Genomic DNA, 27587 nt, shown 5'->3' with positions numbered 1-27587 from the left:
TGTTAGGATATCATATCAAAACTGGCACATGTTGGTGCCAGAGCAGTATTAAGGATGTCCCAGAGGGGGGTTGGTTCTGGAGCTGTTGTAGAGAACTGTGTTTCTATGTTTGGGATCCAGGGTTCAAGGTTGGACAGTGGCTATCTAATCACCTAGAGTCTAAGTTGGGAATTTTGGACACTTTTTTAAATGGGGTAGACTCTTAGATCTCTTTCTTCTCTGTCATTAATTCTATAAAGAAATGCTACATTTGTACTCTACTATGCAAGAGAACCTAGCAGAAATGAGTAGAGTTCTGGAAACATACAATCTCTCAAAATGAATGAGGAGGAAACATAAAGCCTAAACATGTCAATCTCAAGTAAGAAATCAAAGCAGTAATTAAGAATCTCCCAAGAACAAAAATTCAGGACCAGATGAGTTTTACCCAACATTCAGAGAAAAATTACTACCATTAATCATTAGTCTCTTCCCAAATATTGAAGAAATGAGAATCCTCCCTAATACCTTCTATGAAGCTAACATTATGCTCATTCCCAAAACTGACAGATAAACTACCAAGAAAAAAAAAACACTACAGACCAATCTCACTGATGAACATTGATGCAAAACCCTTAAAATCTTAGCATACTGAATCCAACAACATATCAGAAAGATTATACTTCATGGGTTTCCTCCCAGGGATGCAAGGATTGTTTAATATATACACATCAATCAACATCATACACCACATCAGTAAAAGAAAGAATTAAAATCATATGATGATATCAATCACTGCAGAGAAAGCACTTAACAACATCCAATACCCAACACCCATTTGTAATCAAAACCCTCAGCAAAATAGGAGTAGAAGGACTCTTCCTCAAGATTCTCTTCTTGATTTAAAGAATTTTAATTGTTCTGTGTCTTGCATTTGTGTATATTTTGGTTTATTTTGTTAGGAACTCATTAAACTTTCTGGATTTGGGTTCTTCCTCTTTCAGGCTATGAAGTCCTTCATTATTATTTCAGGAATATATTCTGCTGCTTTTCCTTCTGGAATCCCTGTGTTTTGTTTTGTTTTTATCTCAGGGCTCTTTATACTCTAGCATAAGTTTCTCATTTGTCTTCATTTTTTAAATTCTTTTATCCTCTTTCTGAATTGCCTTATTTTAAGGTTCATTGGTTTAGTGTTCTGCTTCTTTCATCGTACTATTTATTGCCTATATTGTATCTTTCGGTTCAATCACCAAATTATTTAGCTTTATGGTTTTATTTAGACTTCTTTCAAACTTCCTATTACAATTTCTTTGAGCTTTTTGAAGTTTTTTTTCCTGACATTATTTCAGTAAACATCACTGGGACTATTTAATAAATTAAATTATTTTTCAATTTTAACTTGGACATTTTTATATTTAACCTGGAATTTATACAGCATAGAAAAGTCTCATATTAGAAAAATGTAGAGTTGGGCTTTCTGCATTTCTCCACTGATATGTTAGTGGATATGGATATGGCTTCACTCCTAATAGGTGAAGATCACCTATGCCTCTATCATCTGAGGAGAGGGAGGTGGTAGTTCTCATTATTGACATGTAAGGGCTAAATGCTGTTAAATCACAAAATTCAAAGATCCAAGAAGATAACTTCCAAATGGCTGCTGGGTCATGATATTTTAGAAAGGTTTTGGCAGCTCTGTCATTCCAACAAATATATATTTCATTTGGGAACTGATAATTGAGGCATTAGTACTTATCATCTTTTAGTAATTCCTTCTAGAGAACAAGTTAAGAAATACAAGTCCTGACTTAGTTTGTCATAATTGTGAGTTCAGAATCTGCTTTCTCTGCATTGGTATCTGGAAATACTTCGATGTATTGTGAAGGTCAGTAAGGCTGTATGCTCATCATATTATTTTCCACAATGAATATCCATATTTGATATTTATTTTGTTAGTTACAATTGAATTAAGCCCAACAGAAATAATCAAATGTCTTTCATCTTCTCCCCATCTTTTATTCAACTGAATTTCTAATTTTCTTTTAAAAAAAATCCTTTCCTGGCTATTTAGATTTATTCCCTATTATTCCAACATTCTCTTGGTCACTGGTCTTCCTCTCTTCATTTTAACTATTATTATACTTCCCACACTTTCTAATATCAAAGTTCTCATTTTAATAACACTTGGAATGATTCTTTCCTATATAGAAAAATGTAGCAGCAGTATGAGCTCAAATTTGCTCTGAAAATTGTGAGAGCAGTGGTAAATATAGTTCACATTTCCAGGCATATCCTTGACCCAGTATTATTTTTAGAAGGAATTTATTTATTATTCATTTATTTCCATAGGGGCCTCCTGAGAAGTACTTTGGAAACTGGGGGACATTGCTGATGATACTTGTTTTATGTGGGTCACTATGGGTCTGGCAATACTGACCTCATGCTACACTGGGATCACAGTGTGTATAAGGCAAATGCTCCATCCATTTGAACTATCAAATGGGAGGGATTTTAGAGAAGCAGAGTTTGAAGGTAAAATTAGACCAACTTGAGAACTAGTTTATACAATAAGCCTGCCAGTTTATTTAATGTCAGTGTGTATTTATGTTTCTTGAGAGCTAAAAGAGAGATTACTTAATAGAAAACTTAGTGCTCTGACTTACTTTTTTTTGTGTCACCAGAGTTTCAAATAATATTAAGGGTCTGCATGAAGATAGAGAAGGGTGGGGAAACAAGCACACAACTGACCCCAGCTGCTTTGGGCATGGGTACAATTCAGGTAGAGAAGGCAAAAAATGACTTCAGAATTGTACAGGACTCAAACAGTAGTCATTTAATTCAGGTGCAACTGGAGAAAATAAGTTAGTCTCTGTCAAGAAGTGGCCACTCATAAATATGTGTTAAAGAATTATAAATAAAAGTCATGGTTTAGTAAAGAATTAAAGACATAGAACAAACTATTACATAATTCAAATCTCTGCATTTGTTTGCCAAATCTATATTGGTTTTCTGGGGGCACTATATTACTACATTAAAAGGACTTGAATGAAGCTAATTAATTCCAATTAAAAAAAGACATGTCCCATTTAGAAGACAGAACGGAGAAATAGAAGAGAAGAAAGAAGGAAGAGCTTATCAGTTGCACTATTCACTAATACTTATGGTTCTGCCCTTAATGGATTTATACAGGATTCTAGCCCTGAACTTCCTAGAAATTAGGCAAATATTTGGCAAATATTATGTAAAACATAAAGATGGGGGCCCGGAGAGATAGCACAGCGGTGCTTGCCTTGCAAGCAGCCGATCCAAAACCTAAAGTGGTTGGTTCGAATCCCGGTGTCCCATATGGTCCCCTGTGCCTGCCAGGAGCTAATTCTGAGCAGACAGCCAGGAGTAACCCCTGAGCACCGCTGGCCGGGTGTAACCCCAAAACCAAAAAAAAAAAAAAGAAATAAAACAAAAGCAAAAAATAAAAACAAAACATAAAGATGGAAGAAAGGCTAGGGGCTGCTACTCTTTGAGTTTGAGAATGTTGTGAGGTTTAACTTTATGTTAAACATTTTGTCTTGATAAAATAAGTCAAAAATTAGTACTTCAAAGGCCACAGAGATAGTACAAAGGTTAAAGCACTTGCCTACATGCAATAGACCTTGGCATCCTATATGGTCACCCAAGAATGGACAGGAGTGATGGTTTCTGAGCACAGAGCCAGGAATAAGCCCTGGTGACCTTTGAGTGTGCACTGCCTCCTCCAAAGTACATCAGAAACATTTAGCACTATTCAGGCACATAGTAGGTACTCAAGTAGTATTAGAGCCTGATAGTATTGGGAGAGAGCTTTCAGGAAAGATCCACTACCTGGATTTTACCAATAAGGAAACTGAGTCCTATAGACAAAATATGATCAGTTCAAGATCAAAGATAGCAGAGAGGAGGACCCTGGAGAAGCCTGCCCTGACTCTAAATGTCTTCCACTTTCTGATTAACAATTACAGGCTGGAAAAGGATATGTTTTATCCCTGTGCTGTAGTGATTTCTCTGAGATTTCCCTTAGCTGTGGTCATCAGCACTCCCAGAGAACTACCCTGGCACTCTGGATCACAGGCAGAGAACAAAACAGCACAATCTGTATCAAGTCAACAAAGACGTTTGTGAACAAGAAATAAACCTTGAAAATGTTAAATGACAAAGGATGGGGCTCATTGGCTAAAGCATATGCTTTGCATATGAGACCAGGGCAGAGTTCTTAACTAACCAGAACGGATTAGTCAAAATCTGACCCTCAATATACTCCGGTTTCTCTTCAGAGAAAAAAAAAATCTGACTCTCAGAACAAGTCAAATTGAGGGCAGGGCCTAGCTAAAAATATCTGACAGATATCTCCCAGTATCTGTGTTTCTCAATCACATCGACACAAACACAAGGCAGGTTTTGATGTTATTGTTGGGGATGGGGTAGGGGTGGAGCAGAGTCCTAATCAGTGCTTAAGAGATGTCACCACATGTTACCTATCTTGGCTTATGTTCTAGTGCTGCAATGCACCAAGGAGCTCTGTTTATCCCACCAGGGCAAACCTGGAGGAGCTTTATGGATTTTAGGGTGCCAGGGATCAAACTTTGGTACTTGAGCATCACCCAAAAACTTGCATCTGCTCCTGAGATCCAGGCCTCAGACCACAGTGTTGATGTCTTTGATGAATGAGATTTCATAGTCTGAAACCAAGACTCTAGATACATTTTAAAGGTTAATATTTTCTTTGAGGTTTACTTGCTTTTCTCTAGAGTATTATTTTCTTCCACTTTAATAACCTAAAAACATATAACACAATAGATTCTCAAAAGAAATAAAAAATCACTTTTGGAACTTTAAAGACATAATAAAGCTCAGGATTTATAAATAAACCTTTTATTCTTGTTCCGCTTTTATTGTTCCTCATACCTCTTGTCTTGTTCCTCATACCTACATTTTGTGAGTGGGCTAATAAATAATACTTCTGAATAATAAAAAGTTCAAAGGAATCAAGGAGGATAAAGCTAAACCTTATTCTGTACTTAATGCAAAAAAAATCTTTGCAGTACATTTTAGGAAACAAAGTATTTCTGGAATCTATACCTAAAAGAAAAAAGTGTACTCAATAAGGACATTTATATTTGTAAATTCAGACATGGAAAAATTATGGTAAAAGACAAAATAAGTGTATATGTTCTCTTCATCACTCCCTTATTCAGTGCTTTAAATAAAATAATCAACCCAATAAGTATTTTGTCTGTAATATGGACTGTGTACTGGAATTTTTTTATTTGCTTTCAATTACATTATATTATATAAATGTCTAGATTAAAAACCTTAAAAGTTGTTTTAGGTATTCTGACTATCAATCCTTCAGCCCATTTCTGTGCTTACATTAAAAGTAGTTGTTGGTTGTGAGATGCTCAGGGATCCTGTAGACTCTAAGGGTTCTGGGGGTGGGGAACAAACTAATAATGCTCTTTCCTTGTTACTAAAAAAGACTCAGGAAAGATATTTCATCCACCCACAGGGAGTAGCGAGCTGCCTCTTAGCTCAGGCAACTAGGCTTCTCTGGCTTTCATGTTCTTTGCTAACGTTTTACAAATATATTTGTTGTAATGAAATTGATTGCCAACATACTCGGCAATTCTAATTGCATTACTGGTACTTGTTTTTTTCTTTTTTAAATTCCATTAGCCAAGATGAACAAAATACAATCTGTGTTGAATGCAATGCAATCTGCAGAATGGAAACTCAGAAGCAAAATCTGTAGAAACTTCATAGATTTTATGCCATGGTCCCTATTCTTTGTATCTAATTAGGACCTTGGGCAGCTTTCTAGCTTCTAAAATATATCACATGCCCTGTTCAGACTTCTAAAATTTGAATCACTTTTAAATATGTTAATATTTGCAAAATGTGATGTTCATCAGGTTAAAAAAAACAAACAAACAAATGGTTGGTAGGAATTCATATTCTTTTAATTGGGACATTCAATTAGGCCATCACCTAATTTTCTGGGACTTACTATGGTGCGTCCCAGCCAGGAAAAAAAAAAAAAAGGAAGGAATTAGTTTCTAGAATCTATAAAAAGTTGCCTAAAAAGCAGATTTGATTCCAGGCAGTTATGTCTCTGAAAATCCTTTGAAATCTTTACCTACCCTTTCACGAGTAGTTTCCACACCTAGAATGTTCAGCTATTGTCATAATAATGGTGGTAGGTTGGGAAGAGTTGATACTGGAGAAGGGGGAAGGGAACCGAGGGTAAAAAGAAAAAAATATCGTTTGCAAAGGGCTTGGGAAACTGAATCCTTGATCCCTAATACAAGAAAAAACTCTGACCCTCTTCTGATCCAGGTCACACCTACTGTGCCATGCTGGAGGTCATATGATTGTGACTTGCTAAAAGGTCTGGCGTCTCTGTATGATTTTTATGTTGTGGTGTTGAAGGAGGTGGAAGTGAGAATAGAGGAATACCGAACAGCTAGAAAGCCAAGTGTGTTTCTTTTTTTCCCCCTTCATTAGCTAGTGCTCAGTCAGAGAAGAAACAGGTTGTTCTCGAGGTTGGTGGTGCTGTCCTGGCTGGAATGCATGCTAATTGGTGTGTTTCTCTCTTTCTGCCCAGGACAGCTTTCCTGCCCGCTTTGGAGGAGTCCACTTTGTCAACCAGCCCTGGTACATTCATGCCCTGTACACTCTCATCAAGCCATTCCTTAAAGACAAAACCAGGAAACGGGTAATGAGAACAAAAACACCGAGGGGTGGGAAACTGGGAAGGGCCCATCATTTTTCTGCATCCTCCTCTCTAACTCTCCTTGTACTATTTTTTACCGAGGTTTTTCTGTTGTTTAGTTTTCATTTTCTATCTCCTCAGCATTTGAGCCACAGCTGGAGTTTGTAAATAGCCTAGATTTAATCAATAATTTAGTAGAACCGGGTTAGTTCCTGTTTCCTGATGACAAACCAAAGAGAACTTTGAAGATCGCAAATGCCAGATGCCCACTTCACTGTAAATGCTTGTGGGAGTGAGGGGTTCAGGCAGTTTCCTATTCATGAAAGAGTTTAATAGCTACCATTTTATCCTACCAATGTAGTAGGATGATGGAAAATATTTATAATATTTCCTCCCATGGCCCTTGGGTCACAGCAGCCAGTTTCATTACCTTTCAAGTTCAGAAAGCATTCTTCAAATGATAATGGTCTTTGAAGAAAGGCTTCACAAATATGCAATAAAATTTTGGAAGTATCTCCCACCAAACATATGTTTTGTTCTAGATATTGGTGGAGGTGCCTGGGTGACTGCCTTGCCCAGGCCTCTCAGGTGCTTTCCTCTCAGAAAAGAATTTCAGGAGGAGGCAGTGAAGTCAAAACAGGCTTTAATGGAAGGTACTGAGAAAGGAAAGGGAAAGCATAAGAAAGGGAGAAAGGAACACTCAAGAGTATGGGCTTCTCCAAAGGTAGAGAGTTGTTTTATTAATTCCAAGTTGATTTATATAGAATTTCTCCCAACCTACACTACCTGGGGCTTTCTACCTAGGTAAGAAAATAATCTTTGCTAAGGTGAGTGTCAGGGAGTATTTTGTTTTTGTTTTTGGGCCACATCCGGTGATGCTCAGGGGTTACTCCTGGCTCTGCACTCAGAAATCACTCCTGGCTTGTGGGACCATATGGAACGCTAGGGGATCAAACCGTGGTCCATCCTAGGTTAGCACATGCAAGGCAAATGCACTATCGCTTGCGCCACCACTCCAGCCCTGCCAGGGAGTATTGATGACCTTGTTTTATGTTTGTTTGTCTGTTTGTTCTTGTTTTGTTTTTAACACTTCTTGTCTGGCCTTTTTCCAGCTGGAGCATCTTCCAGAGGGACATCCAGTCTTCTCTGGAGCTACCCTGACTCCAGTTAATGATCTTATCAGGTCTTGGTCACTAGACTAAATATTGGAAAATTTTAATTTTTTTAGACAAGCTGGTTTTATTACTTACAAGAATTTATTGCCAGGGTAAGGGGACAAGGGGACCTCCTCTACCTGTCTGCATCCTCCATTAGGGTTTTTGTATTAGCTGACAAACTGAACATTCTTCAAGCTCTCTGAATCTGCTTCTTGATAGATGGAGAAACTAACACCCACATCGCAGAGGTGTTGGGATCATTTTATGTAGCATAAGAAAGCAGGTAGCATACTGACTCACACAGAGTTGAAGCTAGTGACTTATTCTCTCAGTTCTCTCTTGGTGACTTATTCTCTCTGGTGACTTATTTCTCTCAACCTTCTCTCTTACGACATTTGGCTCCACTTCTTTGTAGGTCAGGAGCACCATCCCTTAAGGTAAGTGCCAGGATTTTTCTTTTTTGTCTTATGGTTTTTTGGAGGCAATACCCGGTGGTGCTCAGTGATTACTTCTGGTACTGCACTAAGAAATCACTCCTGGCAGGCTCCAGGGACCATATGGGATGCCGGAGATTGAACCTGGGTCGGCTGTGTGCAAGGCAAATGCCCTACCCGCTGTTCTATGGCTCCGGCCCTACAAGAATCATTCTAGAACACTTCACATAAACTCTTATGCTCAGGGAACTCCTAGTTGGGAAAAATTTCTTGAGCAGTCAAGAGCAGTGATGATGTGAGTGAGCCCTATATCATTCCTCAGAGTTCCTCACCCTCAAACACTTCAGGTCCTTCTGAGGCATTGTAGTAGAATTATGGGGAAGAGGCAATAATATCTCTGTCCCCATAAAGTGAGAAACTAAAAGCCGGTTCTCCCCAGTTTCAACAGTCAGGGTCATCCTGAGACATGCTGCAATCAGACTGAGCTCAACATAATGCTGAAATCAGAAAAAAAAAAAAAAAAAAACTACTTAGACTACAGAATGGCTGCATCTACCCAACATATTCCTCTACTCACAAAGGAATCTATATGAATTCTTCCTACAAAGCAATCAGCATTTATCCCTGTGTCATGGAAGGGAGTTCCTGAAACTCTGGACACCAGAACAAAATCCAATAAGCAGAAAGTCCAGCCTCCTTCATGCCAATTTTTTCTATCCACCAGACTCCAGTATAAAGGGCAAGTGTTCCCTATCCTTCAAGAATTAGTGATGCTGACTCTAAATCTAGTGCATATATTCAGCTAAAGCTATTGTATGCTCCAAATGCTACCATTTCCTGTGAAGCATTTTGCAAAAGCCAGAATAAATAAGTTTCTTCAAAAGAAAAAAATAATTATTAAAGTTCTGTAACATCTACTCAAAAAATGTGCTTGGCTTTTTAAAATACTATAGTTTGCTTCTGAAAAAATTTATTCTTTCATTCCCTTTACCTTTAAATGCCAGTATATTTTAAGTTAAAATCAGTACAACTCAAGGTAACACATGTTTAGTACCTAATTATGTGCAAAATATAGTCTATAGCAGTGTTTTTGACCACCAGTTCATAGGTGTAAAAAGACTGAAAAACATTGGTCTATAGCATATTACAAAATATATTCAGTATGTTATTACTATATTCATATATAGTAATATATATACATATATATATTCAAAGAGATGAGATCAAGATTCCTTCCCCTGAGTAGTCTTCCTGTAGAAAAAAAGACGTAAGTGAATACATCAGAAAAAAAGACATATATTAGCAGAAAATGAAGAGGTAATATTGATGGGATAAAATTGGGGACCACTGGGAAATCGATAGAGGACAGAAAGAACTGCAGGGTAGAGTACAGTAGCTGAAGGATCATGTACTGGAAATCTAGAATCTGCTCTTTTCTCATCAGCAGGGTTAATTAGGAGATAACTATGTAAATTCGGGCCATGTCCAAATAATACCCAATTTGTTTATTCTCAAGTACTCTTAATTCAGTCCCTTTTTCTTAGCAATTAATTAGCATTGTATGAAGACAAAGCTACACACACAAAACTGAATGCCTCTTTAAACACCATGATTCCCAGCAGTGTCTCCAATCTGTCATTATTACATTGCATATTCATGAAATACTTGGTCATATAGTTTGGAATTTTTTTATTGCTGTGTTTTTCTTTTCAGATTTTCCTGCATGGAAACAATTTAAATAGCCTTCACCAATTAATACATCCTGAGTTTTTACCCTCTGAATTTGGAGGAACCCTTCCTCCTTATGACATGGGGACTTGGGCCCGGACGTTACTTGGTCCTGACTACAGCGATGAAAATGATTATACTCATACTTCTTATAATGCAATGCATGTGAAACATACATCCTCTAATTTGGAAAGAGAATGCTCACCGAAACCAATGAAGAGGTAAGATCTGGGTTATCAAAGTCTACCAGTCAGACATCAATAGGCATTTTTGGTTTGGGTCTAGTATAGGTTAAGTAATCAAAGATCTTTACAAGCATTTGAACAGTGCAGATTGCAATACATTCTCAGCTGATTTCTCTAAACTTGGAAATAAATGGGGTATGTCTGGGCCAGAAATATAGTTGTCCCCTTTTATGAAAGAAGCAGTTAAAGGCTAAGACTTCTTTGATGTCATGATTACAGTTTTAGTCTCTGGGGTGTCTGTTAATATAGACAGAATGAAATATAGGCCTTTGAGATACTAGATGGGAAAGCTACCTGCTAGAAAATGTTCAGATATCTACATATTTGGAACCCTTTATTGAGCATTTACTTGGCTGCAGGCTCTGATTAGGTACTGGGAGTAGAGATGAGGGAAAAAAATCAGAAAAACAGACCTGAAGAAAACCTGTAGTCAGACTTCGGGCAATGTATTATTAAAGTGGGTTACATTTCAGCTGGGTTCTGACAGACTAAATTTTTATAAAGGGAAAACACATTCTAAACAGTGGAAAAGAGGCAAGCACATAGGCATTAGAAAATTGGATATTCTAGTGTGGAGAATAAGGTTGGGGGTAGGAGTGGACATAAACTAAAATACCAAAAGTTTGTTAGATGCTGGTATACAAGTTTATTGCATAATACGTTCAGTGAGATTCTGTGGAAGAATATTTTTTGGATGTATAAAAATTTTGTAAGTGCTAGGGCCAGAGTGATAGTACAGTGGTAGGGCATTTACCTTGCACACAGCTGACCCAGGACCAACCTGGGTTAAATCCTTTGTGTCCCATATGCCCACCCCACCCCTCAGCCAGAAGCAATTTCTGAGCTCATAGCCAGGAGTAACCCCTGATCGTCACTGGGGTTGGCCCAAAAAACAAAAAACAAAAAAATTTTTTGTAAGTGCTGTCTCATTGTAAAATGTAAAACCCTATCAAGACTAGCATTGCTCATGTTCTTAAGATACCAATCATAACCCCTACCTAAAACTAATCTCTTTTATCAGAGTAGGGAGAACACTTCAATTCTGTTTTCCTTGTATTATTTAGATGCAGGCAAACATAGTGAAGATATCTAAGCACATGAGTCAATTTGATAAAATTGTAGTAACATTGCACAACAGACTAGAAATGTTAAACCACAATTTGTTTTCTCACAGTTCTGGAGACTGTCTTGAGTACTGGTAGAGTTAATATCCCATGAGTCATCTCTCCTTAGCTTATAGGTGACTGTCTTGTTCTTATGTCTTCAAATGATCTTCTCTCTGTGTCTAGTTTGCTGTGTCCTGATATCTTTTATTTTATGAGCCTCTGGGTCACAGAATGTGCATATTTAAATTGTAGTCTCTACTTCTTAGCGCCCTAAAAAATAACTACTAATTGATAACATCCACTAGCAATGTGTGGAATTCTTCTTTCCCACACCCTCAAAGAGAGCTGGGTATGAACAGAACTTAATCAGAATATACCACATTCATCTCTGTTCAACCTGCAAAATCCATTGAGATGTCAGAAAGTTGAAAACATAAGTCAAGGAGATCTTCAAGGTCATCTTTCAATTTCCCACCTAGAATGGGTGATCAAATCTTTCATATCAGCGGCCAAGCATAAACCATGTTACTTGCTGCATGGCTCTGGGAAGGGCTGAGCTAGATAGACAATAGTAGTCTGGCCTCTGAAACAGGCTGTGACTTCTAGGAAGGAGCCCTGGTCCATAGATCTAATGCCTGCTGGACTTCCCAATAGGCTTCATTTGGAATTCAGCGTGCCATTGTCAGTTGTGCTTAGGCCCTAATCACGTTTTATATTGTGCTTCTGAATCTAAATGGACTCTGAGTTCCCAGTAGATCAAAACAATACATTCTGGCACACCTGTAAAATAAAATCCAAGATGCATGAAATTCTTCATGAGTGATTTCTTCACCCAAATAATTTTGGCTCACACTTTAAGCAGAAAATTGTCTTTTAAACTGTTAAGTGCTCATCTAGGCTGCATATACATTAGCATCAGAAGATATAGAGATTAACATGTTCCTTAAACAAGGGCAACTCACAAATCCTTGAAATGTTTCATAATTTTTTTAATTTAAATTTTTTGAAGGGGCCACACCCACTTGTGCTGAGGCTTACCCCTGACTACACTTAAGGATCATTCCTGGAGGACTTAGGGGACCATATGGGATACCAGAGATCCAACCTGGGTTGGCTGTGTACAAAACAACCTATCTGCTGGGCTGTTGTTCCAACCCATTTCCATTTTAATAGTAATAAATTTATTTTATTAGATGGAATTCTGTAGACAGATAACATGATATTGACTTGTTCTTTCTTATTATTTATGATTAGCTACTTGAATTTATTGTCTTCTCTACTTGCATACTAGAACATCCAAGTTTTATATTTTTCTGTTTCCATTATTTATGTAAAGAAATTTACCTTCATTCTTCGAACTATGGAGATCTGAAGCTCTCATTTCTTCTTCTTTTTTTTTTTTTTTTTGGTTTTTTGGGCCACACCCGGTAACGCTCAGGGGTTACTCCTGGCTATGTGCTCAGAAGTTGCTCCTGGCTTGGGGGACCATATGGGACACTGGGGGATCGAACCGCGGTCCGTCCAAGGCTAGCGCAGGCAAGGCAGGCACCTTACCTTTAGCGCCACTGCCCGGCCCCTCATTTCTTCTTAACTTACTATTGAAAGATGTTTTACTTACATATGGATAACTTTTAAAACTATTCAATAAATATCAATAGGCCTTATAATACTTATGATTATTTTGGCAGCTTCAATTGAACTGCCATAAACAGTAAGAAAAATGTATTAGTTAAAAAAATGTACAAAGTTGGGTGATTGCAGGAATGTTCTTCCAGTCTATTAACAGTAACCAGATCTATCTACTCCTCTGGTGCATGAATGTAGGCTCCTCAGTCAGGAGTTCTCTCCTATGAAAGATACAATACTCTCACCAAAAGAAGAAATGCAAGAATTTGAAAGCCCCAGTCCAATTTGTAGTTCAGAGACTTTTGATGCTTAAAGCTCATGTATAGTGTATAGCTCATGTTAATCAGTGCATACATTTTGTAACATCTCTTGAAATGATCAAGTCTTGTTTATTCATTGCTTTCTGGTTACAGCCTTTATCTAAGAAGGTAGAATTAAAATAGGTTTGGATTCTTAGTCTTTTTGGAGAGGTTATATGAAATGTATATATGTGAATATATATTGTGCATATAGCTGACTCTTGAATAATATGAATTTGAACTACAAGTTTACATATATTCATACTGCAATATTTTATAAGCAGGTTGGGTATTCACAGATTTATCCAGCCATGATGCTAGTTGTTTTATCAGTGGGCATGGAACCCTTTGATGCTGAGGGGCTAAAAGTAATGTAAATGCAAAAGGTTTATGTAAATCTTGAATTTTAGGATAAGCAAACATTTCTGTTCATAAAACCTATGTTGTTCAAGGGTCAACTGTAGATAGCTGTATGTATTGAGAGCATATACTTATTTTTATATTTAAGCACACACAGAATATAGAATTTTTCTAAAGATGGTTGGCAACAAACCTCACTTAATTTTATAAAGACAATGACTCTGAATAGGGAACTGGACCCTTTCCTGAAACTGGAGCTGTCTAAAGGCAGCTTGCTTGTCAGCCAGCAGAAAGGTGGTTTGCAAGAGAGCTGCTTGGAGCCAGCACTAGAAAACCAAAACATGGTCAGTGCTCCTACAGCCTATGAAAGGTTACATATTGCTCTCAGATGCATTATTTCATTACTCCAAATTGGTTTCTCCTAATCTTAGGCAGCCCTGACAGCAGCTATTCACAATGGAATGGCTGGGAAATTCACAGTGGCATTTCTGGGAAAAATAAAAGGGAAAAGAACTCTAAAATGGCAGTTTTTTTTTTCTTGGCTTATCATGATAGAGAAAAAGATACATTTGATTTTCTTACAGAGGCCTCAGTGAACAGCACCATGCAATTTTGAACTAAATAAGATTGTTAGAAGGGGAGGGTAGTTTCTTGAAGAAAAGGTATGGATCAGATTCAAATGTATTGCCTTCATACCTGAGGGTTGGCAATCTCTTTCAGGGCCCCTAGGGGGAAAAAATAATTCCCCCACTATCTTGAATACATTTCTCTTTTTATACCATTATTGACAGCTCTGAATGGCAGAATAAACATCTCCCACAAACAAAACATGTATAGAATATTAAAATGTTTATATAGAAAACACTTTATCAATCTCATTGTTAGGGACCTAGATTATTTGAGAGCCAGAGGGGATCCTTAGACGTCATCTGAAATACAGAAGACTTTCTATCACAAAGAATCTCTTCTGCTATTTTTATAATGCTTTGTCTCTCTATCTTTATATAGATAATATATAATCCTAAATTTATGATGCTAATATGTAATCAGGGTTATTTCACAACATTATCATAAGGTCTTTTTTACTTTTAATAAAAAAAACACTTCAGATTTACTTTCTGTTAGGTTTTGTGAGATAATAAAAATAATGTAAAATATCTTCTCCATTATCATGCCATTTTTGCTTATGTGAATTAGTGAGACTAAACAGTGTAATCCTCCTAACTTTAAATATAGGAGTTTCAGACATAGCAAAGTTATCAGCATGGAGTTTTGCATAGACACTTCATACATTTATTATTTAATTTAAAGATACATGGTACATCAATGTGCCCTTTTTATAAGATTTTTACAATGGTTTCTTTCTTGGTTGGGGATGTGAGAGAAAAATATTTGCCAAAGAGGCAGGCTGGGGGGTGGTGAAGGGAAATTTGGGAAATATGCACTGGTTATGGCATAGGTGTCAGAACATTGTATGACTTAAACTCAATCATGAACAACTTTGTAATGATTTATATCACAGTAATTCAATTAAAAATTTAAAAAAATTATTTTTTTAAAAATCATTTTTCTCTCTCATAGACAAAGCCTGAAAAGTCATGCATAAAAATTGCAGTTTTATTAGTGCTATTTAACCAGAGAATTCTTACTGATCAGGACAACTTTTAACATCTCAGAGTGGCCTAGTGTTTAAAGTCAGGAAGCTTTTTAAAAAATTCCTAAAGTCCAGCTCCTCTGAACTTTTCCTGACTATTTCATCCTTACAGTTTCCTGGTTTCCTTCATGCATGATATGTTCATATGCATCAGCATTTTGATCTGAGATCAATCTGGCATCCCTGCTGTACAAGAAAAAAAAGGTTTTTTCAGTGAATTACCTGGCATTCTGGTCTCATTTGGCTCATTAGTTTTTCAAATAAAATTCCTGTGTCAGCATTGTAAAACTCTGACTCCTCTTGGAAACTACAAGTAGAAAAGTCCATTTACTTTGTGTGTCAATAAAGCTGAACGGTGTGAGAGAACTACACCCAACCTCTCACCGGTATACTGTGATTCTGGAGAGGTCAGTGTTTTAGAACTGATTGGGCAGGCTGTACCTGATGGAGTATCTCTGACCTCTTTTTACCTTCATCATATGTTCTCAAAATAGTCTTCCTATATCTCATGTGGAAGAGATGAGAATAAATCATAAAGAAAATGTGAACCACCTAATATGAGAGCTACAAAAGAGAAGGTGAAAGAATACATAGATTGAGGTCAAATGTCCAAATCATGAACAAATTTGTCACTGTGTATCATATGGTCATTCTATTAAAAACATTTTGTTAAATAAAATAATATACCTATACATAAATTTTCAAAACAGAAGAATATTTCAGGTTAGGTTGTTCCTTCTTGGCTCCTGCCTAGGTAGTAATTTTGACTTTAACTGTTTTCAGCTGTCAGTAGATTTTGATCTTGACCTTGGAGATATTTCAGTGTATAGTCTTCTTTTATAGGGTTGGGGAACATAATGCATTTTCTGGGTAACTACTTATTTCCAGCAACAATAATACATCATTATGAAACATAACTGACAGGAGTAGAATGAGGGATAGTAGTATGGGAAAAAGCAGACACTTGTCTTCTAATCAGGACAAAAAAGGAACCCCTTTTACTTATTTATTTATTTTTATTTTATTGAAAAAATTGTGATTTACGAAGTCCTTCATAGTTGTCTCAGGTGCATTGGTGGAGATAAAAAGGACAGAACTAAATATCCAAGCCAAATTCAACAACAATAGAATCAAGAGACCCAAACTATAACAATCTAAACTTAAAATGGGCCTAGTATACTGGCAGGCCAGGGGGAAAGGGTAATGGTAGAAGATACAGACTGGAAACATTGATGGAGGGATGTCAACACTGGTAATGGAATAAAGGCCTTCTTTTATAGTGTAGCTGACATTCTATGTAGTGGTTTTATATATATATATATATATATATATATATATATATATATATATATATATAAAATTACATAATGCCTAATTTCATCATGAATGATTCAATCTGCTCTTAGAGTTGTTTTGTGATAGTTGTTTTTTTTTTTCATGTTAGAACAAGGTTAATAATTCTTAGGTTTGGAGTGTCAGCCCTACTCAGGCAGCTAATGTCCAAGATGTCATAACATTCAGAAACAAAGAACTCTTGGGAGAGCTTTAAATGCTCAGTTTTTTATGTCATTTGTAAGTACTGGAGTGCTTAGAAGACACTGGCAGGAATTTATTAACACTTCCTAAGGAATAAATGGGGGGGAGTTTTATAGCTTCATTATTAGTGTATCTGCCTCTCCTAGATACTCTTCTGTAGCTTTCTTTTCTGTGGCAAAAAGGAAGGACCATTTTCTTACAAGAATATTCTCAACAGCTATATAACATTATGGAGATAAAAGAATATCTGTAAACTAAAATTGGGAGATGAAAAAATATTGGGATAAGATTAAATATTTCTATTTTATTGTTTTGTTTTTAAAAGAGTGACATGAAAATGTGGCTGGAGCTGGGATTGAGCAGTGCAGTGCATGCTTTGCAAGTGGAAGAACCTGGATTCAATCTCAGCCTTGCAAAATAAAAAGCTAAAATAAATAAAAGATTATGAGCGAACAAGATCAAAACTCCTGGCAAAGCAGTGAAGTAGAGATGAAGTAAGAGGGAATGAACAGATGTGGATAAATTGACTAGATAGAATTTCAAATGAAAAAAGAGCCGTATTGGCTGCAGCATCGTGGTCAGATGTGATTATTTGAAAAGGAAGATGTAGTCTAGGCAAGAAAACAAAGAGCATTTGTTTCTTGTGAACATATTGCTGCTGGTAAACAAACATTTTGCCCCATTCAAATAGAGCTGATGCTGTTTGTGCCCAACATCTAGCTGGCAATGGATCTCTATTATAAGCTTTAATGATCAGAGAAATGGAAACAGATATCTGACACACGACATGATCAAAATCTCTGCAGTGTCACGTTTGAGGATCGTGCTTGCATACACAATTACAGTTCCTCTTGTTGTTTTAGCAGATTTTGCTGAAGCTCTCTTATGGGCATAAAGTATCCAAACTATGATATTTGAAATTTGGGGTCAAGGCAATAAAAGAAGCAATACATTTCCCGCATTTCATTGGAACCTCCGCATGCCCCTCCTACCGCTTTTGTATGCAGCTGTTGAGGTCCCTGTTTGATCAGCTTCAATGAAGTTGCTGAACTTTTCCCTGAGGTGCCTTCAGATGGGCCTCAGAGATGCCAGGCACACACCTCCTGCTTCAGCTGCATGACTTAGGCAGTGACTCCTCTCTTCTTTCTTTATTTGTCTTCATTCCGCAAATTCCCCGGTCAGTCTAGACATCAGTTCTGCTCATTTTCTTTCAATGATTTTTCTAGTTCTATGACCATGGGCAAGTCATTTAACTGTGGAGTGAGTGAGTTTGGCTTCTTCAACAGTAAAGTGGCTTTAACTTCAAAGGGCTACAGTCAAAGTCAAAAGCAACGGGGTAAGAAAGTATCCTGCAAGGCACCAGGAAACGCAATGCCATAAACAGAGCCTTTCTATCCTTGCAGGCATATATAATGATTTCTTTTTTGCTAGAGTTTTGATTTCCTTCCAGTAAAAGTTTCTCGCTAACAATGAAAATTCCTATCCCCTAATGAAGAGGCAGACATTTATGGGTGGGTGAGGAAGCTTGCAGGGAGACCCTTTAATTTTTTGGTTAGAAGTTAACTTATATTGGCCGTTTGCCTTATTTGCTTTAATTTGTGCATAATTTGTGCTGGGATCTGACCTTTATATCTTCAGAACCCTGCACCCAAAATGTAGTCATGCACAGACATTCAGGCCACAGAAGGCTTTGCCCTCTTTTTCTCTTTTTCCTGCTTATTGATACAGAAGGGCTCACATTTCCAACAAAGGCAATTTCTCATTCACCACTGGTCATGGGCCAAACCTGCCCTCTTTGTCTTAAAAGCAATTGCATTACTATTTCTCTTTGTTGGCATTATTCCTGCTCACTCTGCTTCTAATTCAAACTGTTATCTATGTAGTCTTGAATATGATATTTAAAAATCATGACGACATCACTCTTTTTGGAATGTAAACTCAACGAAGAGTTTCCATTGGTCTCCTGCCTCAGATAAAGATGGTTTTTCCATTTTGCGTGTCCTGGCACACTGACATTCATCTCCTCATTCAATATTCAGGTTTCTTTTTGCTCCAGGCACCCTGCTCTGGAAAGCACCTTTATTTTTACCAGTTAACTAATTCATGGGGAATGGTTTCTTTCTCTTCTCCCCTAAGAGATATCCATCACCCTGTGTATCCCCTAGGCCTTTGACCCTTTTCTTCCCATTCTGGTAAACCTTTTACTGAATACTTTTTATGTTGGTGTTTTCATTTTTGCAGATCACAATTTTTAAATTTCAAAATTGCTTTGTTTATATATGTATATATATATGTATATGTGTATATATAAATAAAATAGACTTTCTATGGATTAGAAACTAGAGTGCAGAAACCAAGGTATTTTAGTCACCATTTGTATTCTATGCTTTATTTGTTCTAGAAGTTAGAAAATGCTCAATGCATATTTTCTGAAGGAAAAAAAAGAAGGGAATAGGGGATGGAGCAAAATCAAAAGATAGTAAATAAATGAAGGAAAAATTAAATTATGGTAAGTACTGATAAGAACAGGGAATCTTTTTAGACTGATGAAAAAAATTACTCAAGCAGCTATGATGAAATAAAATAGTAACATGCTTCTTGTAAATTTGAAATTCTCTAAGAATATATCAAAACTAATTCAAGTATTTCATAAGCTAATTGATGTATTTGTTAAGGATTCTAGATTCCCATTAACAATAGCCACTTCCAATAGCTATTTTATTTATTCATTTAATAAATGCCTACTGAGTATTTGCTACCCACCAAGCTATAACTAGCACAAAGAATGGTTGAAAGATAGGCTCTAAAATTACATTCTATGGCTTCAGATTTGTAGTTTGGGGCCTGAGTACCTATCTCCCTGTGACCTTGCTTTTCAAATTTCAAAAGGAAAATAGGGGGCTGGACTAATAGTACAACATGTACGTGCTTGCCTTGGACAAAGCAGAGCCAGGCTTAATCACCAGTAAACCATATGGTCCCCTGAACACTGCCAGGAGTGGTTACTGAGTGCAGAGCCAGATGTAAACCCTGAGTCCTGCCAGGTGTGGCCCAAAAGCCAATAAAACAAAACAAAACCCCAAACTAATAGATGGGGGGGCAGTAGAATTATTTTATTATGGGCTATGAAGTTTAAATAAAGTCAAATGCCAGTGTTAGGTTTCGAGGATGGAGTGGTTAGCAATGAAGTCATTGTTCCTGGTCTCTAGACTATGATAGATTAAAGAGAACAGATTTTCAACACATTACTATAAAACAGTTATTTTATTATCACTATGACAGTGATTTGAAGATTACCATGTTAAATGATAGTACATAAAACAGTCTTAACCTAGTTTGGGGTTAGGTGGTGACCAGTAAGGGCTTACCTAAGGAAGGCCATATATTCCTGAGACTTAAAAGATGAGCAAAAATAGTTTCCTGGGCAAAATAATGTGGATTAAAGTGAGAATAAGCCTCCTACATTTGGAAGGGTGAGGCTAATTGAAGGACTCTCATTGCCACCATTAATGATATGTCCTTTCATGCATTTACTTTGTGCATTAAAATACTAGAGTTTGGACCATAACAATGTTCAGTGGGTAGTGCATTTGCCTTGTGCACAGCCACCTGACTTCGGTCCCTACTACTTTATATGGTTCTTTTGAGTTTGCCAGAATTGATCCCTGAGTGCAGAGCCAAAAGAAAACTCTGAGTACTGCCGAGTGTGGTCCAAAACCCAAATCCTGGGAGCTAACTTGGAAGGCTAAATATAAATATGTTATATTATATATATATATATATGTATATCCTTTGAAAAGCATTTATTCACTGACCAAAATAAGCTAATGGAAAAGTATCAGGAGCTAATCTCTCTGATTAGAGTTCTTCTACTTGTATCTTCTATATAAAGAAGATCCAAATGAAGTAGAAAAGAAAGACAGTGGTAGAACAATTTCTTAGTAGATTCCAAAGAAAATGAGAAGGATATAGTTTAGTTTAGTTTCTGTGAAATATATGAGTTTTTATAAAGCCAAGAAATATTCAATGAATGAATAACATGTTTGTCTAGTATCTTATTTTGCTCTTGTTATCTAGCTTGGAGGTAGGTGAAAATAAATGTTCATTATTATTTCTTGACTAAAGAAAGAATAACTGAAAAAGACACAATATTATTAAAACATTTTCTTAAAGGACTGAAATGATAATACAGTGGGGAGAGCATTCTCCTTGCATGTGGATGACCCTGGTTAGACTCCTGACACCCCATATGGTCTGCAGTACCTGCCCGGGGTCTGAGCCCTGCCAGAGGCTTGAGTATAGAGACAAAGATAATTAATCCCTAAGCACGTTTGAGTGTGGCCCCCAAACAAAATACAATAAAAACAACTTTAAAGTATAAAATAAAGTTAAAAAATGTTTTTCATTAAGAACTTATCTAAGCGTGAGGGGCTGGAGAGATAGTATAGTGGGTAGGGTGTGCCTTGCCTTGGCTTGCATGTGGTCAACCCCGATTTGATCCTTGACTTCATGTGATCCCGATCCTGCCAGGAGAATTACCTGAGCAGAGGTAATTACAGAGACTACAGTAAACCCTTAGCACTAGTGGGTAAAGCCAAAACATATATTGAGGCCAGAGTGATAGTACAAGGTTAAGGCATTGCTTGCTAGTGACTAAACCCGGTTTTATCCCCAACACCACATTTGGTCCCCTAAATGCCACCAGAAGTGATCTTTGAGCACAGCCAGGTATGGTCTCAAAACAAACAACAACAACTATAACAACTATAACAACTATAATTTATGAGAACTGTGTGTTTCTAAATAAGGATTCTTTATTCCTCTAAGCTCAACTACAGATGGTGGAATACACAGTATGTGAGACCAGTGTGAGCCACATGTGAACTGAAATGTCCTCATGCACTCATTACAAAATTAAAAAAAATAAAACGAGTGAAATTCATTTAAAAATGAACCCATCTCTACCAAAAATAATTTTGACATCATTAAACTATTACTAGGATATTTAAAGTTTTTTCTTCATGCAAAAATGTCCCACCTCAGAGTAGGCTGCCCAATTTCAAGTGCTCATTGGCTCTGTGGGGTTAGGAACTGAGTAACACTCACCTTCACAAGAGCCACTACTTTCATTATTTCTGAAGCACACGTACTTTTTCTTGGGTCTTTTCCCCTTGTTATAAGATGGTATTCGTGTTCAGTTGTGAATCAAATTGAAAACCACCATATACTTAAATTTCAATTCTAGTACTCATAGGCAAGAGTTTTTATAAAGGCAAGAAATATTCAAACCCTCACTGAGGGTTTGGTTCATTGTAAAAGTGATTCATTTCACAGGTATTAGGACATTTATTTTTCTTGAATTGGTTTATTTATCTAGTTCAGTAATTTGTAGTAAATTGTATTATCAGTGAGAGAGTTCCTTTTTATTGCTTTCTTTGTTATGAGACAGCTTTGTTGCATTACATGCTAAATACTTAGGCTTATCTTAAAATTTTTGATTCATTTTTTCCGGTTCAATAAATATTAATTATTCCCAGACAACATAATCACATTGCCTGAAAGGATGGTTTTGATTATGATTATGAAGACTTTAGTGATTGAACAGAACACATGCTTACAAATATCCTTCAAGACAAATTTACAATAAGATTATTGAAAGCATCGTATAAAACAGAACCCCATACTGAAGGGCTGGAGAAAGAGTTGAAATGATAGAGCAAATACTGTAGTGTGTGAGGCACTGGGTTCGATCCCTGGAACAGCAATGACCTAGAGCACTGTTGGATGTAGGCCCAGTGGCCTCTAAGTATTATCAGGGGAAGTTTGGACAGAAGCAAATGGAGAAGATGGGGGAGAGTGAACAGGAGGGGGCAGAGGAAAGAGAGAAAGAAGGAGATAGAGAGACAGAAAGATACAGAGACAGAGAGAAGAGCAGCAAAATAGAAGCAACAAGGATGTAAATGAAGCCTTTGCCAGGTTTATCTGCTAGCTGAGACAATGCTGGTTGAAATAATTAAAATCCTTCACATGCTGCCCCTGAGGTTAAATGGTTTTCAGAGGACCCAGAAGAAAGTTTGAAATTTTTTTTTTTTTTTAGTAGAGATGTTAAATTTAGGAGACGGCAAAGTGCCTGAACAGAAAGCTTTCTTGAATGGAAATGTTAGAAAGTGAACTAAATGTCAAGAATCACAAAGAAGAAGCTTCTCTGCTGTTTATGTACTGAATAGTATTTTTTCAGCAAGCAAAGCAAATCAGTCTTCCAAGAGAACACTTGGATTTACTGAATTTAGACTAAGGGCAAGATCTAACTAAATCTTTCTCTTTGCTTAATATATATATGTATGCAGCCTTTATTCTGTAGATATATATATATATAACATATATAATAGGTTTCTAAAAAGAGACATACAGGCTGGAGCACATGTCTTGATGCCTGCGGCCCAGGTTTAACTTCCAGCAACACATGATTTCCTGAGCAATGCAGAGAGCCATCACAGACACAAAGCCAGGAGTAGCCCTTGAGTATTACCACATTTAAACCTAACTCCAATATGTGTGTTGTGTGTGTGTGTGTGTGTGTGTTCAGGACTGCACCATAGGGATTGAATCAGATAAGCATCTTAATCCTGTACTGTTTTTCTGAACTTGAAAATATTATTTTAAATGTTTCCATGTTTCAACAATACATTTCAGAAACTTCACAATATAGTGTGCAACAGAGGGAGAATATTGATTGCATGACTAGTAAATGGGACTGTATCAGGATGAATGTAAAATGGCTCTGATGGACTTCTCAATCACAGAAAATGCAACCCTGAAAATGTGGCTCCTTATGCAACAATTCAGTTGCACAGAATTGTTCAGTTGAATACTATCTCCTCACTTAAGACATCCAAGTTTACTGGCAGAGAGAGCCTGTATTCTAGGTCCTTCTCAGAATAAATTATTGAAGAAATTATTTAGAACCAAACTGACCCTAATGGGAAGCAGGTAGAGGTTGAGGTCACACAAAGAGGGCTTGGAAGTAGAGCAAACATTCATTTCATTTTTTTTTTCTCTCCACCTACAAATAGTGCCTCATCTTCCCAATACCTTTTCTACTGTATGTCTAACCTCTTAACCCCACAACTGTGGTGGTTCTCTGGCTGGGAAAATGAAGCACATTTGCACAGGAGAATCAGGGCTTTCAAATGTTTGTTCAGAGTTCATGGTATACAGCAGGAGACATTCATAAACATTTATCACGAATGAGTGTAATTGAGAGTGTAAGGTTTCTTTTCCATAGTAGGGATAGGGAACATCTGGAAACTAATCCAAATTTTGTTTTGTTTTGTTTTGTTTTTGGGTCACACCAGGCAGCGCTCAGGGGTTACTCCTGGTTCTACACTCAGAAATCACTCCTGGCAGGCTCGGGGGACCATATGGGATGCCAGGATTCGAACCACCATCCTGCATCAAGACAAACTCCCTACCTCCATGCTATCTCTCTGGCCCCCAATACTTATTTCAATATTCAAAAGAATAAAGATAGGGTAAAAATAGCAACTTAACAAAGCTGAAATTTAATACAAAATCACAAACTTTCAAGATAGGAAAGAAGTGAATTAACTGCATGAGTGGTCATAACTAATTTCTCCTTCTGCTATGCAAAAAGTACCCCCCAAAATCCTTCCAAAAACAAAACAGCTTGGGACCAGAGAGATAGCACAGCAGTAGGGCATTTGCCTTATATGTAGCCCATCTAGGACAGATGGTGGTTTGAATCTCAGCATCCCATATGGTCCCCCGATTTCTGCTAGGAGCGATTTCTGAGAGCAGAACCAGGAGTAAACCCTAAGCGCAGCTGGGTGCGCGCCCCCCCCCCCAAGAATAAAAAGAATAAACAAAGCAGCAGGAAGCAATAATTTTACTGTTTTGAGGTGATATAAATATTTTGTGTAATTCTGGATAACTAGTTAATGAAGAGATGCTAGACAAAATCTTGACCCTCTGGAATTCTCTAGGTTATTTTTGCCTGCTGAAATTGTTTTCTCAAGGTTTCCCTAAGAATTCTCATCGTTTTCTTTCTATCATAAACAAAAATAATTAGCTCTAGTGGAGCAGGGACTCAGCTAAGGGCCATTAAATAAATACCTAAAGGGATGTTGTGTGGACCAGATGAAATATAACATACCATGGGGGCTCAGCAGACAGATACAGAAAGTTGGTAGAAGATTCAAAAAGACAGATTGAGGTAAAAGTAAGGAAGAATTTTCTAGTATGGCTGCCCCACTGGGTCATGAAAGAGTGGGTTATTTATGTTGCATATACTCCAGAAAAGATGGGAGTAGGGCCCCTTATTGAATATTTCCTATCAGACTGATCTGGATGGCTTACTTAGGTTTTAATTTAACTTAGTGGCTTTAATTCACTTACCATGTTATAAAGCAAGCTCAGTTCACATTAAAAATAACTAACTAACCAACCAACCAATCAACCAACCAACTAAATTGCTGTTGAAGGTCTCTGAATGGCTTCCATCAGCAACCTGCGTATTCACTGGGCACAGACTAAGCAGCTTTGAAGGCATTCAAAAGGTGCTGAGTAGAAGTTAACTGTGTGGGCAAGTGTATTCCTTGGTTTTCTGCATATATGCTAATGTTTTCTGGGGTTTAGCTTTTCTATTCCAAACTTATTCAGTACCCTCTCTCCTTCCCCTATTCAATATAAAGTTCTTATCTAAAACAAAGAAAAATGCTCAAGATATGCTGAGGACAACAACCATTACTTGGGGTTTCCTTTGCACTGTCCTAGGAGACAATGTCCCATCTAAAGGGTAGGCTTCTTGTCACAAGTCAGGTGGTTGGACTGGATTGACATTTGGAGTAGGTGTTTTGAGACGATTGTGCTGATTTGCCTCTTGATATCTTTTATTTTGTGCTTTCTATAGTACATTTATACCCTGGAGATAAGCATCTTAGGCAGAAAATCATATTTGCTGTAAAGTGGAAAGAACACTAAATATCTCAGCCAGAAATTTAGCTAAACATTCAGTCCCACAGCCTATTCCCAGAATTTGCGTGATGGAGAAAAACCTGTCCTGTTTTCTATTTGTGTTGTTTCTCCTGAGTTATGCTTTTCCTGGTCGTCCATTTTTAAAATGGAGACAGAACTACCCCATAGAATTGTGAAAACAAATGTTAATACCTTTATAATTAAATAACAAATACAGTGCATATATGTGTGTTATAATATTTAAGATCCCCAAAGTGTCACAATTTAATAATTTGCTAGAACTCACACTGAAATAAAAATGGTTATATTCATAATTATAGTTTGTAGATCAAAAGTATACAGAATAAATGCAGCAAAGGAAAAGGTGCATAGGGTTGAGTCTGGGTACATTGGACCAGTTGAAAATTACTAGTTGTCCTTCTGGTAGGTCACAGAGACAAAACTTAATACTTTGTGAACATATCTGACATGATATCCAATGTTACTGACCAGGGATGTTCAGCCACAGTGGTACCCAGAGTTTCTACTGAAGTGAGACCACCTGTAGCACTCTTGTGGCTGATCTTGACCACTCAGACCAGCATCTGATCTCTTTTCCCCATGCCCTCTGCCCCTAAGGAGAGGTCAGATAGATAAAAAGTGAACTAGAACCCAGGGATTCAAGACATAAAACAGTCTCATCTCATGAATTACACAGCATGGCACAGTCTCGGATATATACTTCCTGATAGGCCATCCCAAGTAGGACTCAGGGCAACAAGAATCCCTTCCAGCCATTCTCAGTTCCCCAGATTGGGCTAGAAGATGCCATGCTTGATTAGCTCAGGAGTGCTCTGAACCAAATGGTTATGCTAGCTACACTCAAGACTATAGGGCCTCACCCAGTATTACTCAGAGGAACATGTGGTGCCAGAGATCAAGTCAGGGTTGATCCTAAACCTTGAACTATTTCCTCAACTCCAAATGAGATTTTTCTTTCTTTATATCATTGAGGATATTCCCCAGATTCCTTAAGAGCCAATCATCGAACTCTCTTCAAAACATCTGGGATGTCGAGTTTGAGCAACTCAGGCCTTTGGAGTCAAACATTTCCTATACACATGGAATGCACTTACATATTTTCTTAATCTTTTAAAAAAGATTTTTAGTACGTCAATGACTATTGGATGTCAACTGCATTTATAGCTCTTACATTTCTCTATAAGCTAGAAAATAATTTGTCTTCATCCATGTCCAAAGCCCAGAAAAGAAGTTATTACTCTATAAAAGAACACATCAGAAACCAGAGATCGCTGTGGCACCACTATTACAACAATGGTGATGACAGAGTGCTCCATAACTTGTAACTCCAATTACATGCCAAAAGCTTTATGTGTAATATTCGTTTTAGTCCTTATCAACAACTGTGGAAGGTAGGTGATAATTTTGTTTTATAGGTGAGAGAATAAAGGCTGAGAGATTTTTAAAAAACTCCCCCAAGGCTCTTCAGTCAGTAAGGATTAGAGTCAACCTTTACCATCTAATTTCAAAGCTCAGAGTCTCAATAGCAGGTTTCACAATTTCCCAAGGCCTTGGGAAATAAAAGGTCCTTAAAAGTACTTAAAATATCCAACATAGTGGATTCATTTGGCTTTATAAATCTCAAAAAATCATAGAATATAGAGACCCCAGAGCAGAGGTGTTCCTTTATCAATAGAAGAAAATCCTGCACACACAAATCTTGTAGT

General features: G+C 37.2%; 1 protein-coding gene across 1 annotated transcript in view; it reads left to right on the top strand.

Moving 5' to 3' along the window:
• CLVS1 (clavesin 1) overlaps nucleotides 1-27587 on the top strand; it is a 185462-nt gene that overhangs the window by 154933 nt on the left and 2942 nt on the right. Inside the window, exons 4-5 of the mRNA XM_049781959.1 lie at nucleotides 6614-6724; nucleotides 10026-10261. Of these exons, the coding sequence (XP_049637916.1) occupies nucleotides 6614-6724; nucleotides 10026-10261 (347 nt within the window). The remainder of the gene's footprint in view (nucleotides 1-6613; nucleotides 6725-10025; nucleotides 10262-27587) is intronic.

Source organism: Suncus etruscus, chromosome 10 (genome assembly GCF_024139225.1).
Source record: "Suncus etruscus isolate mSunEtr1 chromosome 10, mSunEtr1.pri.cur, whole genome shotgun sequence".
NCBI classification, from domain to species: Eukaryota; Metazoa; Chordata; class Mammalia; order Eulipotyphla; family Soricidae; genus Suncus; species Suncus etruscus.
Note: the sequence above shows the minus strand (reverse complement) of the source record. Positions and strands in the feature narration are given on the sequence as shown.